Source organism: Euprymna scolopes, chromosome 7, assembly GCF_053919585.1.
Source record: "Euprymna scolopes isolate OS-2025 chromosome 7, ASM5391958v1, whole genome shotgun sequence".
Lineage (NCBI taxonomy): Eukaryota > Metazoa > Mollusca > Cephalopoda > Sepiida > Sepiolidae > Euprymna > Euprymna scolopes.
In genome coordinates, this window is record NC_136488.1 from 152329301 (window position 1) to 152345710 (window position 16410).

Below are 16410 nucleotides of genomic sequence, written 5' to 3' on the forward strand. Positions count from 1 at the left end.
TTGTAAAGTTAAAGTACAGAATAGGTACAAAACACCCTCCCCTCCCCATGTTAAGAATGGCTTTTTAAATAATAACGTTATTATTTCAGCACGGATCAATAAGTGCATATGAGTACCAATTAAAGTAAAACAATTAGATATTTATCAGTAAAAATGCTAAACAATCAGCAATTTCTACCGGGTGAAAAATACACAAGGAACGTTATTTTGTTGTTCACCGAATTGCGAAAAGTTTGGTTTCAATCCAGAATGTGTCAACTTCCGCTTTGATTTGGCCACATTCTATATTTCATATTATGTTACCTTTTCAGCAACGCCGTTTCTAATCTGTATAAAAGGTAAGGTTTCGATTAGGCATTTTTATCGATACAGAAAAAAAATCAAATCTCTTTATCGATTTTCGTGGTAAGAAAATAATGACGATTCGGACACCTGGGAGGAATATTGGTTTGATTTATTTATTATTAAAAACAAACGAAAAAATGCGATTTTATTTATTTGTTGACGACGAAATGAAATCGCACGTGCATACTTATTATGTATTTTTTAATTAGTGTTTCTAGTTTTAGCAATTTTAATTTATTATTATTATTATTATTATTATTATTATTATTATTATTATTATTATTGATATTGATGATGATGATGATGATGATGATGACTAACGCAGACATACAAAAATGACAACATGAGATAAAATAAACAAAATTTTTTATTATGTACATACCCGTACGCAATGAGAGTTCACATTCCCAAAATCACGTAAATAGATCAAGTATTTTTTTTTCTTTTTTTTTTAAAGAAAATTATTATTTTTTCTTTATTGCATTTTCACCCGAAACAAGGCGCAGTCAGTGCCACTTTGATGTAGGAGGCTATTACCTGGGGCATAATTTGCAGGGGTACTATGTAGGGAGTTGAGCAGCAAGATGCCTGTTTACATTACACGTGAACTTTTGCATGGCAGTGCACGTCAGGGAAAGAGGAATCCGAAAGGGAATTCCAAAGTCTAGTAGTTCTAGGGAAGAAACTATTAAAGTAGAAGGTTTTCTTACATCTTGGGATTTTAGGAGAAGAAACGTAGGTGCATTACTCTCCTAATAATTATTTAATTAATAATCACAAATCAACAAAACACCTTGAAACAAATAACAACAAAAGGTGTTTATTGCAGAAGAAAGACAAGATTGTTTCTCGAACTGGAAAGAAAGTAAGGGCAAAGGAATCTGCCTGGCTGGGTGTCGTCTGCGGATGGTCGGGTAAGTGAGTGACGGATGACAGTAGCCATTGACTAGCGGTGTTAGAAGTGCTGTGAGAGAGATCTGTTCTGGTCGCTGGCTGTTGTCTCTCTGCCCAAATCAGCTGAGTTTCCAAAGAGCTAAAAATAGTCTTTTAGGGGACAGCTAAAATCAATGCGCTCTGCCAACCGATTGGTCAGTCTTGCCAAATCACGTTGGCAAATTGATCCGCATATATAAAATAGTTTGTTAACCACTACAGGATTTCTACTGTATAGGAGTGAGATTTTGCTGCTCTCAGGTTTGTCGGGTGTATTTACGTTGAGGGGATACAAGGGCTTGTATTTCGTCGGGATGCCCTTTCACCGGAGTATTGCCGCAGACTAATTCAAGGAATGCCCAAAAGATTGCAGGCTGTCAAATTGCAGAAGGGCTATGCTATTAAATATTTGTGTTGTATTAATGTTCTAAAGTTACATTTAAATAAGAATTTTCCATTGTGCAGAGTTTCTTTTTGCCTTCTCGATTTGAAGTTAATTTTTTAAATTGATGTGAACACTAGGATATTTCAGTTAAAAGTTAAATATGAACAATTAAAATTATAACTAACCCTAACCCTAACTCGAATCAAATGAAATATAGCTTCTTTAAACAATTACATTCAATTTAACTTGCAGTTTTTGAAAAAATGACTGGACTTTCTTATCAGCGCCACTGTATATATATATATATATATATATATATATATATATATATATATATATATATAACTACTTCATTTACTCACATAAATTTGATATATGAAAGTATAGATTTATGCGTGAACTTTAAGTATTTACTTCAAAAGTGCTCAATACGTAGGTAGAGCTAGTTAGTAGCTATATATATTTTATAAATTACTATATATATATATATATATATATATATATATATAAAATTAAATATATGTACTTCTATCTCAACTAAAAGATGTGCCTTTTTCTTGTCCCCAGACAAAAACATTTCAAGTGATGAGGGGAAGCGAGAAAGCAAATGGCAAGTCAGACTTGCTAAACTGTCTGAAATAAATTTTAAAAGAAATCCTCCACTATAATAAAAAGTCAATGATGGGTGTTTTTTTTTCTTTAGGTCATCAGAAATGATAATTTATATATGAAAAATTAAATTACTAAGATAATTCAATGATTTTTATTTAAATATTTTAGTAATAAATAGCAAGTGCAAACCGTTTGTTTTTTGGTTTTTCTATAACTTTTGATGGAGGATGTACAATGGTATTATCAAAGGTTTGGTATCCTGTTCATTCGTGCAGTCTTTAAAAATATCATTTTTCACTTTTGTTCCCCCCAAACAAGGCATATTGCCATGGAAATATCAGGGGTTACTGTGATGGGGTGCAGATTTCTAAGATGTTTGTTCACATTGCATTTACAATTTCTGTATGTGGGTAGAGTTGGAGAAACAGGAAGAAGGGAGGCAATTCCAAAATCAAACACCTGGAGGAAAGAAACTAGTAGAGTATACAATCTTTTAATATTTTGTGACCTTTACAGTGAAGGGGGTGATTTTGCTGCTAATTGGGTAGGCCGGAGGTCTTTCTGTTGATCAGGTACAAGTGCAGTAAGTTCATTGGAGCACATTCCATGGAAGTACTTGTAAAACAAGCACAGGGATGTGACAGATGCTGGAGTTCTGTATACAGTGCAGGAACTATTAGATTAGAAACTCTTTTTTTCATCGAAGAGAAAGGGGCTGCTGGTTGATGCATCATCCCAAATATGGCAATAATAATCCACGCACGAACGAATGATGGTTTTATATACTAGCAGGTGTCGGAAGATTTCTAGCTGGTAAAGGGAGCTTACCTTCTTTGCAGCAGACTTGACAGCATCTTCTATGTACTTAATAGTCGATTTTGATGTTTTAAACTCTCCCAGTAATTAATGGACCCTAATTGTTTATTTTCCAGATATTTTAAAACCAAAATGTCGACAATTCAGGAGAAGGCGAAAATAGTTCGACTCGTTCATGAATGCGGTTCCATAGCGAAGGCCCAGCGACGTTTTGTGCTTGAACAAAACAAACCAGCACCCCATCGTCATTCTATACGTCGGTGGGTGAAGCAGTTTGAGGAGACAGGATCTGTGACGAAGAAGAAATCCAGTGGAAGACCAAGAAGATCCGTCGAAAGGGCAAAGATCATCAGAGAGGCATTCCACAACTGCTCGAAAATGTCCATCCGAACTGCGTCTCTGGAACTGAATATCCCGAAGAGTTCTATTCATCGTATTCTTCGTGAGGAACTCCGGTTAGATTTATATAACAATTCAATTGTTTTTATTGATGGAAATGCTTTACATTCATTGTTGCATATTCTTTTCAGAATTATTTTAGTGACTTTAATTTTTTGATTCCCACGTGTAGATCGCGTTGCCAGGTTGGATTTAATCGTTGTGGCTGGTATCTGTATTCAGGTTAATCAATTAATTAATTAATTAATAATAATCATCATCATCATAATCTTAAAAAGAAGTATAATCATCATAATCATAATAATAATCATTATCATAATCATCATCATCGTAATAATCATCATAATAATCGGCGGCGGCCAATTTCTCGTATCCGAGAATTTCAGTTTCCTCTTTCCTCAGTGTTTGGATTGCAGATGGCTTCTCAGACCAATCTGAGCGTGGAATTTGCATGGGCAGAGAAGGCAAGCAATGCTTGGCAGGGGGCATTGTTGTTCAGCACGATTTTTTCTTGCCTGCCTCTTGATCCCCACCAGTCTTCTTCTTTCTGCCTCGTATCCTTTGGTACCATGTATGATGGTTTGGCGCCACAGGCACCGATCCTGAGATGTTGTTTCTCAGATGTGAAGATCAAATCCGGTGTTTTTTAGGGTGGATTTGAGTTGATCCTTATATCGCAGTAGAGGGTGGCCGATAGGTCTTTTTCCTGTGGCTAGCTCTGAATACAGAGTTTGTCGAGGGAGTCTGTTTTCATCCATTCTGAGGATATGCCCCAACCAATGGAGTCTGTGCCTCATGGTGGTTGCCTCAATACTGCAGCTGTTTACTCTCTCAAGAACGCTTGTATTGGTTACATAGTCATCCCATTTGATGTTCAGTATAGCTCGAAGTTTTTGTTGGTGGAATTTTTCGAGTTTAATGAGATCACTTTGGTATATAGTCCAGGTCTCACACCCATACAGAAGCGTAGGTATGACAATCGCGTGGTATACCATAAGTTTAGTTTTTATTGAAAGATGTTTATTATTGAAGACGCGCTTCGTCAGTTTACCGAAAGCTCCATAGGCGATAATAATCATAAAAAGCAGTATAATCATCATAATATTATTAATAATCATCATCACAATAATAATATTATTAATAATCATCATCACAATAATAATAATAATATCATCATCATATTGATTCTATTGTTGGCATTGGTTTCACCAATATTTTTTTTGACAAAATTCTTTCTAGAAAGACATCGGGTACTTACTGGAGGGACCACGAGAAGGTTGCCAACATCATAAGTGAAAGTAATTTTGTGGAACAAACTGGATTCGAACTTGGAACACCCAGGTCGACAGTTCGCGTTATTAACCACTAGATCATCATCAACCCGACCGATTAATTAATGACTGTAAATAAAAATATTAATTTATTTAACATAATTTCTATTGGCAATTACCAGCCAGTTGTCAAATTTCAAAGAACTTCAATTTTCCTTTACTAATTAGTAGCGTTCTCATGATTATTCAGAATTGGAGAAATCAGAATTTTTTTTTAGGTATCAGAATCAGAAAAATTTGTGCCTATTTTCTGATGCCAAGAAACAATTTTTTTAATTGTTTTTTTTTTTTGTTGTTTTTTATTACAACAAAATTTGTTTAACTGTTTCTAACGATGAAATGGTAAATATTTATTAATTTTAATTAATATCATTAATTATCAGTAAAACTTAAATTTATAAATCACGCCCATCCCCTGCAAGTGCATTTTTTCATTTGAAAAAGTATATGCGCATGTTACATAAATGTTTTAGGTAAATCTTACTTTATTATGTTATTCTTAGTTATTATCGCCTGTCACTTAGAAGTGACTGTTAAGCAACACCTTTAACCATCATGCCATGAATAAAATTGCAGGTTGCATTGGTCGAAATATTATAAAATAGCAACCAAGATGAAAATAATAATCTGAACAATTCATATTATTGATCATCATTTTAAAAAGTTTTGAAATTTAACAATTTAAGTGATGATATTTGAATCAATTTATATTGCCAGGTTGATAAATTTTAACTAGCACAGGGTTTAGTCATATGCTATTTAAGATACACCGAAAATCCTAACTTCTTATGATTTTCCTGAAAGTGCTCACATGTTGGATTTGTGGAAGCACTAGCAGTATTACTCGGCCTTTCTTGGGGGTTGCTTTGATGCCTTGTTTATGTTTATTTTGATCTGTATCTTTGGTAATTCCAATATTTTCTTTTCTTTTTTTGTAATCCTAAAATTATTTGAGTAAATTTAGATTATATTGACACCTTATTTGATCAATGTAGCCCCCACATAGTGAATACAACATGCCAGCAACAATCCAATTTCTCTTATTTGTCCCCTTAGCAGCTATTCTTCCAGCTCAAAACCAACTACTCTGGTGAGGTTTTTTTTTGGGGGGGGGGGGGCATGATTTCTTGAACAGTATGCAAAAAACCCACAGGATCAACATGGACTATCTATTCGTTGTAAGAATTTATGTGGTTGTCACTGTATAGTTCTACAATTAGTCAACTGTGTCGAAAAATTCCTTATCTTATGTTGCCGGGCTTTTACTATTTGTGCTTGGTTGTTATAGTCTATGTTTTGTTAAACCGACATATAAGAAACTTCTGAATCACATTTTCACTAAATATATGTGTAGACTGTTTTGCAATTTTTTCAGGATCAGTTGCTTGTTTAATGGACATTCAAAAACAGAAACATAATTTACTTTTGCACTGCTAAGAAACACGTAAATTTTCAAGTCTTATAAAATTCTTTACAGCTAATGAAAAAAAATTAAGAAATTTACGTGCGGAGTTTGAACCTACAGATATCGTCATGCAAAAGAAGAAAAAAAAAAAACGCTATCAACTTACCCACAGTAGAATTTTCACGCCCTGTTGTTCTATCATTGTTGCTAAGCGACGACATGGAAAAAATGGCTTTACCGATGATAGATAAATTAAAATAAGGGTTTTGATTATCGATAATTATCATGGGTATTTTAAGACAAAGCTTAACTAAGATCACTCCCAGACTTATACATTAAAGTTCTGTAAATCTATATATATAAAAGCGGAAATGTATGTGTGTATGTATGTACGCTTTTCCTCAATGTCCACAAAAGGCTTCTTTCAAAGAAGCGCTTGCTCGCTTCACAACTTCTTAAAACTTTTTATATCATCTATAAATTGTAATATCTCAGAGTTATCCACGGAGCTCGCCTGTCTATTTAATTTTATTGACTTTCAAACGTTAATTATTTGACATTTCCCGCATCGGCACGCGTTACATTTGGTTTTCGGTATAGAAAAAAGCGAAACTCGATTCTAATCACAGGCCGCAAGCCAGTTGTCTCAAGAGAGCTAAGTAACGTTTGTTGACTTCGTCATATCAGACTGTAACTTTCATTTCGCTCCTCCTAATAAACAGGGAGTGGGTTTTTAAAAACAAACAAACCGATTTATTCACCTCATTCAAAACTGTCCCGCACAAAATCGTAACTGCTGAATACCTATCACCGTCACGTCAATCAAAAACGCGCACCTGTTTTTTTTTTTAACACTTTACTATTTTCCAACTGCGCGTCGTGAAGGCTTTTTTTTTCACGGGCACCTGTTTTTTTTTCACATACCCCGAAAAACACCCGGGCAACGCCGAGTACCCCTCGCTAGTTTTAAAGAAAATCTGTTCAGCCGTTTCGGAGTCTATAAGGAACGAACTCACACGCACATGCACACACACACACACACACACAGAGAAAAAGTTGCATTTATATAATTGCTGATATAAAATACAAATTTTCGTTGATGAAAATTAAGCTTAAAGGGAAAATAACTCTCACAGCTTAAATAAATAAACTTCTGCTTTTAAAGGCAACTGGAGTAGGATAATAATAATTGAAAATAAATTAAATAAATCAACTTTATATAAGACTAGCCTGGGTGCCCGGCATTGCCGGTGTGTGTTGAGAAAAAAAAAAAAATGGTAGTAGGCAGGCAGGCTCGAACCCGTGACGCAAAGGCGGAAAAGAAAGTGAAAGGAAATCTGACGTCTTACCACTACTCCATGACGCGACCGGAAGTTCAGAATGTTAAAATTAGGCAAAGTCAATCCAACCGATACGATGAATTGCAAAAATGGCTTGCAAAAAATCGACCCCTCCTTGTAGAAAACTGCCCAGTTGAGGGTGAAGGAATTGTGTTTGGCCAATTTTTTTATATTTGTCACCCAAGATATCGAGCTTCAAAATGATACCAATCTCATGAAAATCTGTCGCCTCTGCCAAAAGTTTTAGGCAGATATACAAACATGCATACATACGTTTAAACAGACAGGTCAGATTTATATAATAGATTTCTAAATAGGACAATAACATTACAGCAAACAATAACATGGAGATAATTATTAAAATAAATTTGCTTTAATGTAATATGCAAATGAGGTTACTCCTTGAATGTAGATTTCCTTTGAATAAATAGTATATATAGAAATCATGCTGGAATATAAGTGTTTAAATGTCCGTTTTCATTATGAAAATTAATTTATGAAACAGTACACCTTTTGTACATATTAATCAAATTGTGAACAAACAGACAGGAATATGACTTTATTAGAATACATTCTTGATTATTTACTAATTTTTCTTATGATTTGCTCATTCTAATTAGAGTTTGCTGATTTTGCTTTGGGTTTGTTAATTTTCTGAGAAATGTCATATCTTTCTGTTCTGCTTTAACGTATTATGAACACGTTTCATTTTCTGATATTCTTGGTTAAAATTTACATTTTTTTTTAAATTGCAGTTATTCTAACGCTAACGTAATGCCTGGGAAGACAAAAGAGGGTACAAAAGAGAATAAATCAGAAACTGAAAAACAGAAGCGTCTTGTTAGCAATGATCAAGTTACTGCAGCTACTTCTTTTAATTTCATATGTACAGTGTGTATGGTGAGTATCAATTGCATGTTTTTTTTGTAGCAAATTGATCAAATGAGACTAATATTCAAATTGATCAAATGAGACTAATATTCAAATTGATCAAATGAGACTAATATTCAAATTAATTAAATGAGACTAATATTCAAATTGATCAAATGAGACAAATTGATCAAATGAGACTAATATTTAAATTGATCAAATGAGACTAATATATAAATTGATCAAATGAGACAAATTGATCAAATGAGACTAATATTTAAATTGATTAAATGAGACTAATATTCACATTGATCAAATGAGACTAATATTTAAATTGATTAAATGAGACTAATGTTCAAATTGATCAAATGAGACTAATATTCAAATTGATCAAATGAGACTAATGTTCAAATTGATCAAATGCGACTAATATTCAAATTGATCAAATGAGACTAATATTTAAATTGATCAAATGAGACTAATATTCAAATTCATCAAATGATACTAATATTTAAATTGATTAAATGAGACTAATATATAAATTGATCAAATGAGACTAATATTCAAATTGATCAAATGAGACTAATATTCAAATTGATTAAATGAGACTAATATTCAAATTGATCAAATGAGACTAATATTCAAATTGATCAAATGAGACTAATATTTAAATTGATCAAATGAGACTAATATTCAAATTGATCAAATGGGGCTAATGTTCAAATTGATCAAATGAGACTAATATTCAAATTGATCAAATGAGACTAATATTTAAATTGATCAAATGAGACTAATATTTAAATTGATCAAATGAGACTAATATTTAAATTTATCAAATGAGACTAATATTCACATTGATCAAATGAGACTAATATTCAAATTGATTAAATGAGACTAATGTTCAAATTGATCAAATGAGACTAATATTCAAATTGATTAAATGAGACTAATGTTCAAATTGATCAAATGCGACTAATATTTAAATTGATCAAATGAGACTAATATTAAAATTGATCAAATGAGACTAATATTTAAATTGATCAAATGAGACTAATATTCAAATTGATCAAATGAGACTAATATTCAAATTGATTAAATGAGACTAATATTCAAATTGATCAAATGAGACTAATATTTAAATTGATCAAATGAGACTAATGTTCAAATTGATCAAATGAGATTAATATTCAAATTGATCAAATGAGACTAATATTCAAATTGATCAAATGAGACTAATATTCAAATTGATCAAATGAGACTAATGTTCAAATTGATCAAATGAGACTAATATTCAAATTGATCAAATGAGACTAATATTCAAATTGATCAAATGAGACTAATATTTAAATTGATCAAATGAGACTAATATTCAAATTGATCAAATGAGACTAATATTTAAATTGATCAAATGAGACTAATATTCAAATTGATCAAATGAGACTAATATTCAAATTGAGTAAATGAGACTAATATTCAAATTGATCAAATGAGACTAATATTCAAATTGATCAAATGAGACTAATATTTAAATTGATCAAAGTTCTCTCTGATTCTCTCTCATCTGATCTCGAGCGCGTGGTTCAGTGGGGGAAGATGTGGCTGGTTACCTTTAATGCATCCAAAACCAAACTCCTATCCTTACATCATCAACGCTCTGATCCCCAGCTGGCATCAATTGTGATGGATGGCTCTCGTCTGGGTGAGGCTCCGTGTTTTGACAAGCTTCTGGGTTTGACCTTTACTCCTGATCTGAAATGGAACACGTACATCAAGTCTGTTGCCAAGGTCGCTGGAAAGATGGTGGGATCCTTCTACCGCTCGAGAAGATATCTCACTACTGATGCAATTCTCTATCTATATAAAAGCCAAGTACTTCCAAGGATGGAATACTGTTGCCATATCTGGGCAGGAGCTGCTAAAAACAGCCTATCCTGCCTTGACAGAGTACAAAATAGACTTCGTGGCTTAGTGGGGGATGCCCTTTTCTCTACCCTGCAACCTCTCTCCCACAGAAGAGACGTTGCGAGCCTGTCCTTGTTTTATCGTTATTTCCATGGCAGATGCTCGTCTGAACTCCAATCTCTGGTCCCCCCTCGCCAATCTTTCACGAAAAACACCCGTCTAGCTGAATCCACTGTGAAAAATTTCCCCCACTCTATATCTGTGCCTAAATCAAAACGCGGATTCCATGAACAAAGCTTCTTTCTTAGAACTGTACGCCTGTGGAACTCTGTTCCGTCTGCCTGCTTCCCTCCGGACTACAACTTGGATGTCTTCAAGTCCAATGTTAACAAATTCCTAATGAACCGCCCCCTTAAGTAAACATTTCAACAAATCTCCTCACTAACTTAATGTACTTGCAATAACCCTTATCCCTGAGTGGCTTCCGGGCCTTGATAAGTGGTGATCACTGTGCAAAAAAAAAAAAAAAAAAAAAAAATGAGACTAATATATAAATTGATCAAATGAGACAAATTGATCAAATGAGACTAATATTCAAATTGATCAAATGAGACTAATATTCAAATTGATCAAATGGGACTAATGTTCAAATTGATCAAATGAGACTAATATTCAAATTGATCAAATGGGACTAATGTTCAAATTGATCAAATGAGACTAATATTCAAATTGATCAAATGAGACTAATATTCAAATTGATCAAATGGGACTATGTTCAAATTGATCAAATGAGACTAATATTCAAATTGATCAAATGAGACTAATATTTAAATTGATCAAATGAGACTAATATTAAAATTGATCAAATGAGACTAATATATAAATTGATCAAATGAGACTAATATTCAAATTGATCAAATGAGACTAATATATAAATTGATCAAATGAGACTTATATTCAAATTGATTAAATGAGACTAATATTCAAATTGATCAAATGAGACTAATATTCAAATTGATCAAATGAGACTAATATTTAAATTTATCAAATGACACTAATATTCACATTGATCAAATGATACTAATATTTAAATTGATTAAATGAGACTAATGTTCAAATTGATCAAATGAGACTAATATTTAAATTGATTAAATGAGACTAATATTCAAATTGATCAAATGGGACTAATGTTTAAATTGATTAAATGAGACTAATATTCAAATTGATCAAATGAGACTAATATTCAAATTGATCAAATGAGACTAATATTCAAATTGATCAAATCAGACTAATATTTAAATTGATCAAATGAGACTAATATTCAAATTGATCAAATGAGACTAATATTTAAATTGATTAAATGAGACTAATATTCAAATTGATCAAATGAGACTAATATTTAAATTGATTAAATGAGACTAATGTTCAAATTGATCAAATGAGACTAATATTTAAATTGATCAAATGAGACTAATATTTAAATTGATCAAATGAGACAAATTGATCAAATGAGACTAATATTCAAATTGATTAAATGAGACTAATATTCAAATTGATCAAATGAGACTAATATTCAAATTGGTCAAATGAGACTAATATTTAAATTGATCAAATGAGACTAATAGTCAAATTGATCAAATGAGACTAATATTTAAATTGATCAAATGAGACTAATGTTCAAATTGATCAAATGAGACTAATGTTCAAATTGATCAAATGAGACTAATATTTAAATTGATCAAATGAGACTTATATTCAAATTGATCAAATGAGACTAATATTCAAATTGATCAAATGAGACTAATATTTAAATTGATCAAATGAGACAAATTGATCAAATGAGACTAATATTTAAATTGATTAAATGAGACTAATATTCAAATTGATCAAATGAGACTAATGTTCAAATTGATCAAATGCGACTAATATTCAAATTGATCAAATGAGACTAATATTCAAATTGATCAAATGAGACTAATATTCAAATTGATCAAATGAGACTAATATTCAAATTGATCAAATGAGACTAATATTTAAATTGATCAAATGAGACTAATATATAAATTGATCAAATGAGACTAATATTCAAATTGATTAAATGAGACTAATATTCAAATTGATCAAATGAGACTAATATTCAAATTGATCAAATGATACTAATATTTAAATTGATTAAATGAGACTAATATATAAATTGATCAAATGAGACTAATATTCAAATTGATCAAATGAGACTAATATTCAAATTGATTAAATGAGACTAATATTCAAATTGATCAAATGAGACTAATATTCAAATTGATCAAATGAGACTAATATTCAAATTGATCAAATGAGACTAATATTTAAATTGATCAAATGAGACTAATATTAAAGTTGATCAAATGAGACTAATATTCAAATTGATCAAATGAGACTAATATTCAAATTGATCAAATGAGACTAATATTTAAATTGATCAAATGAGACTAATATTAAAATTGATCAAATGAGACTAATATATAAATTGATCAAATGAGACTTATATTCAAATTGATTAAATGAGACTAATATTCAAATTGATCAAATGAGACTAATATTCAAATTGATCAAATGAGACTAATATTTAAATTGATCAAATGAGACTAATATTCATTAGATTTATTTTCTTCATCAAGTGTACTTCTCTCTCATGAATATCAATTTGAACACTAATCATATACTAGCAAGGAGACCTGATGTTGCCCAGGATTGAATGATTATCTACGAATGTTTTACACTCTCATATTTTATTATCATCAAAATCGGTGAAATCGCCCACTTTTCAATCAAATCGATTGTCTGGGAACTCATCGCGGTGCACCAAGAGGAAGCTTCACATACCTCCCCACACTGATTTAGTCCACAATATATTGCAATCTAGATTACACTTTAGAGGACGTACTGTTGAGTTTATAAAAATTTTTTTTATATATAATGGTTTGAATTTAAGTTTAAAATGCAAAAGTCAAGTATCATGGTGCACTTGTGCTCTAAACTGAAACATTCATTTTGAACTCTCCTCTAAAGAACTTACTGTTGATGTTATATGTCGGGCCTTTCGGCTTGTGTGATAATAAAACTTCTCAAATACACTTGTGATGTTAGACTGTGCAAGGTATTAACTTTGGTCAAAATTGCCTGTTCCTTCTTTCTTTTTTTTTTTTTTTTTACACAGTGATCACCACTTATTAAGGCCTGGAAGCCACTCAGGGATAAGGGTTATTGCAAGTACATTACGTTAGTGTGGAGATTTGATGAAGTGTTTACTTAAGGGGGCGGTTCATTAAGAATTTGTTAACGTTGGACTTGAAGACATCCAAGTTGTAGTCAGGTGGGAAGCAGGCAGGCGGAACAGAGTTCCACAGGCGTGCAGGTCTAAGAAAGAAGCTTTGATCATGGAATCCACGTTTTGATTTAGGCACAGATAAAGAGTGGGGGAAATTTTTCACAGTGGATTCAGCTAGACAGGTGTTTTTCGTGAAAGATTAGCGAGGGGGGGGGACCATTGGATTATTTTGATTATTGATACTTATCGAAGACAGTCTGGTACAAAATCTATCTAAGAACACTGCCAGGCACATAAAGTACCTTTGTGTGAAATTTCATAATAATCGGCCCAGCCATTTTTGAATCCATAGTGAATGAACTCACAGACACATACAAAGTTCCTTTTATATAATAGATAGATAGATAGATAGAGATTCAGTAATTTCACTAAATCTAGTATTGAGTTGATTGTGAGAAAAAAGTCTGAGTGTGAGACAAATGTTTTTTTATGTTGAATATTATTACATGAGAAGTCATTTTGAGTTAATATTTATTTTATTTTAAGCATCTGAACACGAGAAATACACAATTTAAAAATGTAAACATTGCTTAAAAACTAACATGGTCAGTATGAAGTGTTTACGAGATGGCCATGTTAGGTTTTAGGAAATGTTTACATATTTAAATCATGTAATTCTTGTGTTTAGATGCTTAAAATAAAATAAATATCAACTCAAAATGACTTCATGTAATAATATTTAACATAAAAAGCATTTTTTTAATGCCTAAACAATTTTTTTCTTGCAGTCAACTAGATTTCGTGGCATTACTGTGTATTCTTATGTAATGAATTGTTTATGGGTCGAAACTTTTGTAAGAAGTCATTTTACATTTATCCAATCACTCTTTCTTATTTTAATCAAATTTCTGAACTATTTTCACCTCTAACATTGTAGTGTTTCATGCCAGATGTGGAGACTTACAGAGAACATTTTGAAAGCCAACATCCAAATACACCTTTACCAGAAGAACTTATAGGTAACATCTAATGAATTTTTTCTTTCAAAAAACATTTTGCCACCAAATTATTTACCACTGTCACATCCAGCACCATACAATTTGCAGGTTTTGACCACCTTTACACAAACACTCATCAAATGAACAACAAATGAATCATGTGACACACAGATTGACTTCCCGGCTGAAGAAATTATTGAAGCCCAAATTCAAATTAACTTGCAGTATTTTAGTCACTTTTGTTGATTATAGCAGTTTCATACATGTCAACTTTTTTTATCACATAATCAATTTATTGCGTCTTTAATTGAAATATCCATTTATATTTTTTTTTATGGAAATCCAGACAAGGCATGAAGCCACTTTATGTAAAGAGCTAAAAAGAAAATACCACTTCAAGGTCAAGGTTAGCACTAACCAAGATGAGAATAACAATTTGAAACATGTAAATACCAAAAATACATCATCTGAAAAATATTAAATTCCTTCTCTTTAACAATTATTTTAACACGAACTGACTTTGCCAGATCGTTGTCACTTTGCGAAGTTCACTAAACATTTCATAATTTTCTTGTAAACACAAAACTAAAACTCATATAAATTACCATTTAGGTAATTTTGAAAGAGAAAGGAAGAAATATAGCAATCAGGCAAGCGAGTAAGCCACCCCCTTCCTCTCTTATGTCTTGTGGCAAGTGATGTTAACTTAATTTACAAAAAAGTTTTCTAATTTATTTATTTGCTTTTAGATAGATCACTTTAATGAATTAGTATTAATATTGAGTAAAAATATTCCATATATATAGGAAAATAGAACAATTAAATTACAACCAAATAACACTAAGCACTAATTTGTTATAAGCTCTCTAAAAGTTTTTGCTTGTTACTATATATATAGTTATTTCAGATGAGTATCATTAATTAAAATTAGAGTAGCCTATTTTGATAATAATATTGTGTGTTGTGATAAATAAAAAAAAACTTGCATTTATTTTTTTAAATCATGGAACTTATCTACTTTTTCTTTTCATTTTAGATCCAGATGCTCCTCCTGATGTCAGTCCACCACCTGTTTTAAATTAAAAAGACGCCATTTCATATGAAATCCATACCGTACTACTTACACTGACCATACATGTTTTGAACAGTTGCCCTCATATTATACTTTTTGGCTTTCTTCTAGTGACCTTTTGTCATGTTCGTAACCTTTGAGGAATTCAAACTGAACTCTCTATTATATCCATTGGCATAAATAGATCTCATTCCATGTTCCATGAGTAATTTAAAAAAAAAAAAAAAATTTTTTTTAAATTTATTAAATGAGTTAACACTTATCAAGGGTTAAAGTAAATCGAGGATAGGGGCTAATGAGCTGGATAGATTGTCAGTTGAATGATGAAGAATATTATGAAAGGATTGAAAATTATGAATGGAAAGAACAAAATTTTATTACTTATGAGGACGGTTTATTATTCGTTAACATAGGGTTTGAAGATGACCTTGTATCCACAAGGAAGTAATCCCATGGTAATGTATTCCACTAAGGATTGAACCGACTCTAGAATGTCTCTTAACCAACATTTTTCATCCACTTGGCTATGATGCATCCAATAAAACAATCTAGAATTAATTTTGGAAATTTATGTAGAGATATTATAGAGTGAGTTCTACTTAAAGGTTGCGAGTTCAGTTTGTGATGAAGAAACTTAAGAATAACAAAACAAAAAAGAACTGATGCTAAATATCTCAAAGGCATTAAATTGTTTA

The 16410-nt window shown here is 31.6% G+C and overlaps 1 protein-coding gene across 1 annotated transcript; it reads left to right on the plus strand.

Annotated features, from left to right (window-relative positions):
- The first annotated feature begins 209 nt into the window (after positions 1-209).
- On the plus strand, positions 210-15943 carry LOC145280063 (uncharacterized). Its single transcript, XM_080131752.1, has 5 exons — positions 210-338; positions 3208-3546; positions 8322-8466; positions 14583-14664; positions 15680-15943. The coding sequence occupies exons 2-5, from the start codon at positions 3224-3226 to the stop codon at positions 15724-15726; spliced, it is 597 nt and encodes a 198-aa protein (XP_079987878.1). The 5' UTR covers positions 210-338; positions 3208-3223; the 3' UTR covers positions 15727-15943.
- The last annotated feature ends 467 nt before the right edge of the window (positions 15944-16410 follow it).

What these genes read in the sequence shown, in the direction of transcription:
- LOC145280063 (XM_080131752.1), top strand. Translation starts at nt 3,224, where the DNA reads ATGTCGACAATTCAGGAGAAGGCGAAAATAGTTCGACTCGTTCATGAA. An exon ending in ATTCTTCGTGAGGAACTCCG is followed by an intron (nt 3,547 to 8,321) that starts GTTAGATTTATA and finishes TTTAAATTGCAG; the next exon opens with TTATTCTAACGCTAACGTAA. An exon ending in TTTACCAGAAGAACTTATAG is followed by an intron (nt 14,665 to 15,679) that starts GTAACATCTAAT and finishes TTTTCATTTTAG; the next exon opens with ATCCAGATGCTCCTCCTGAT.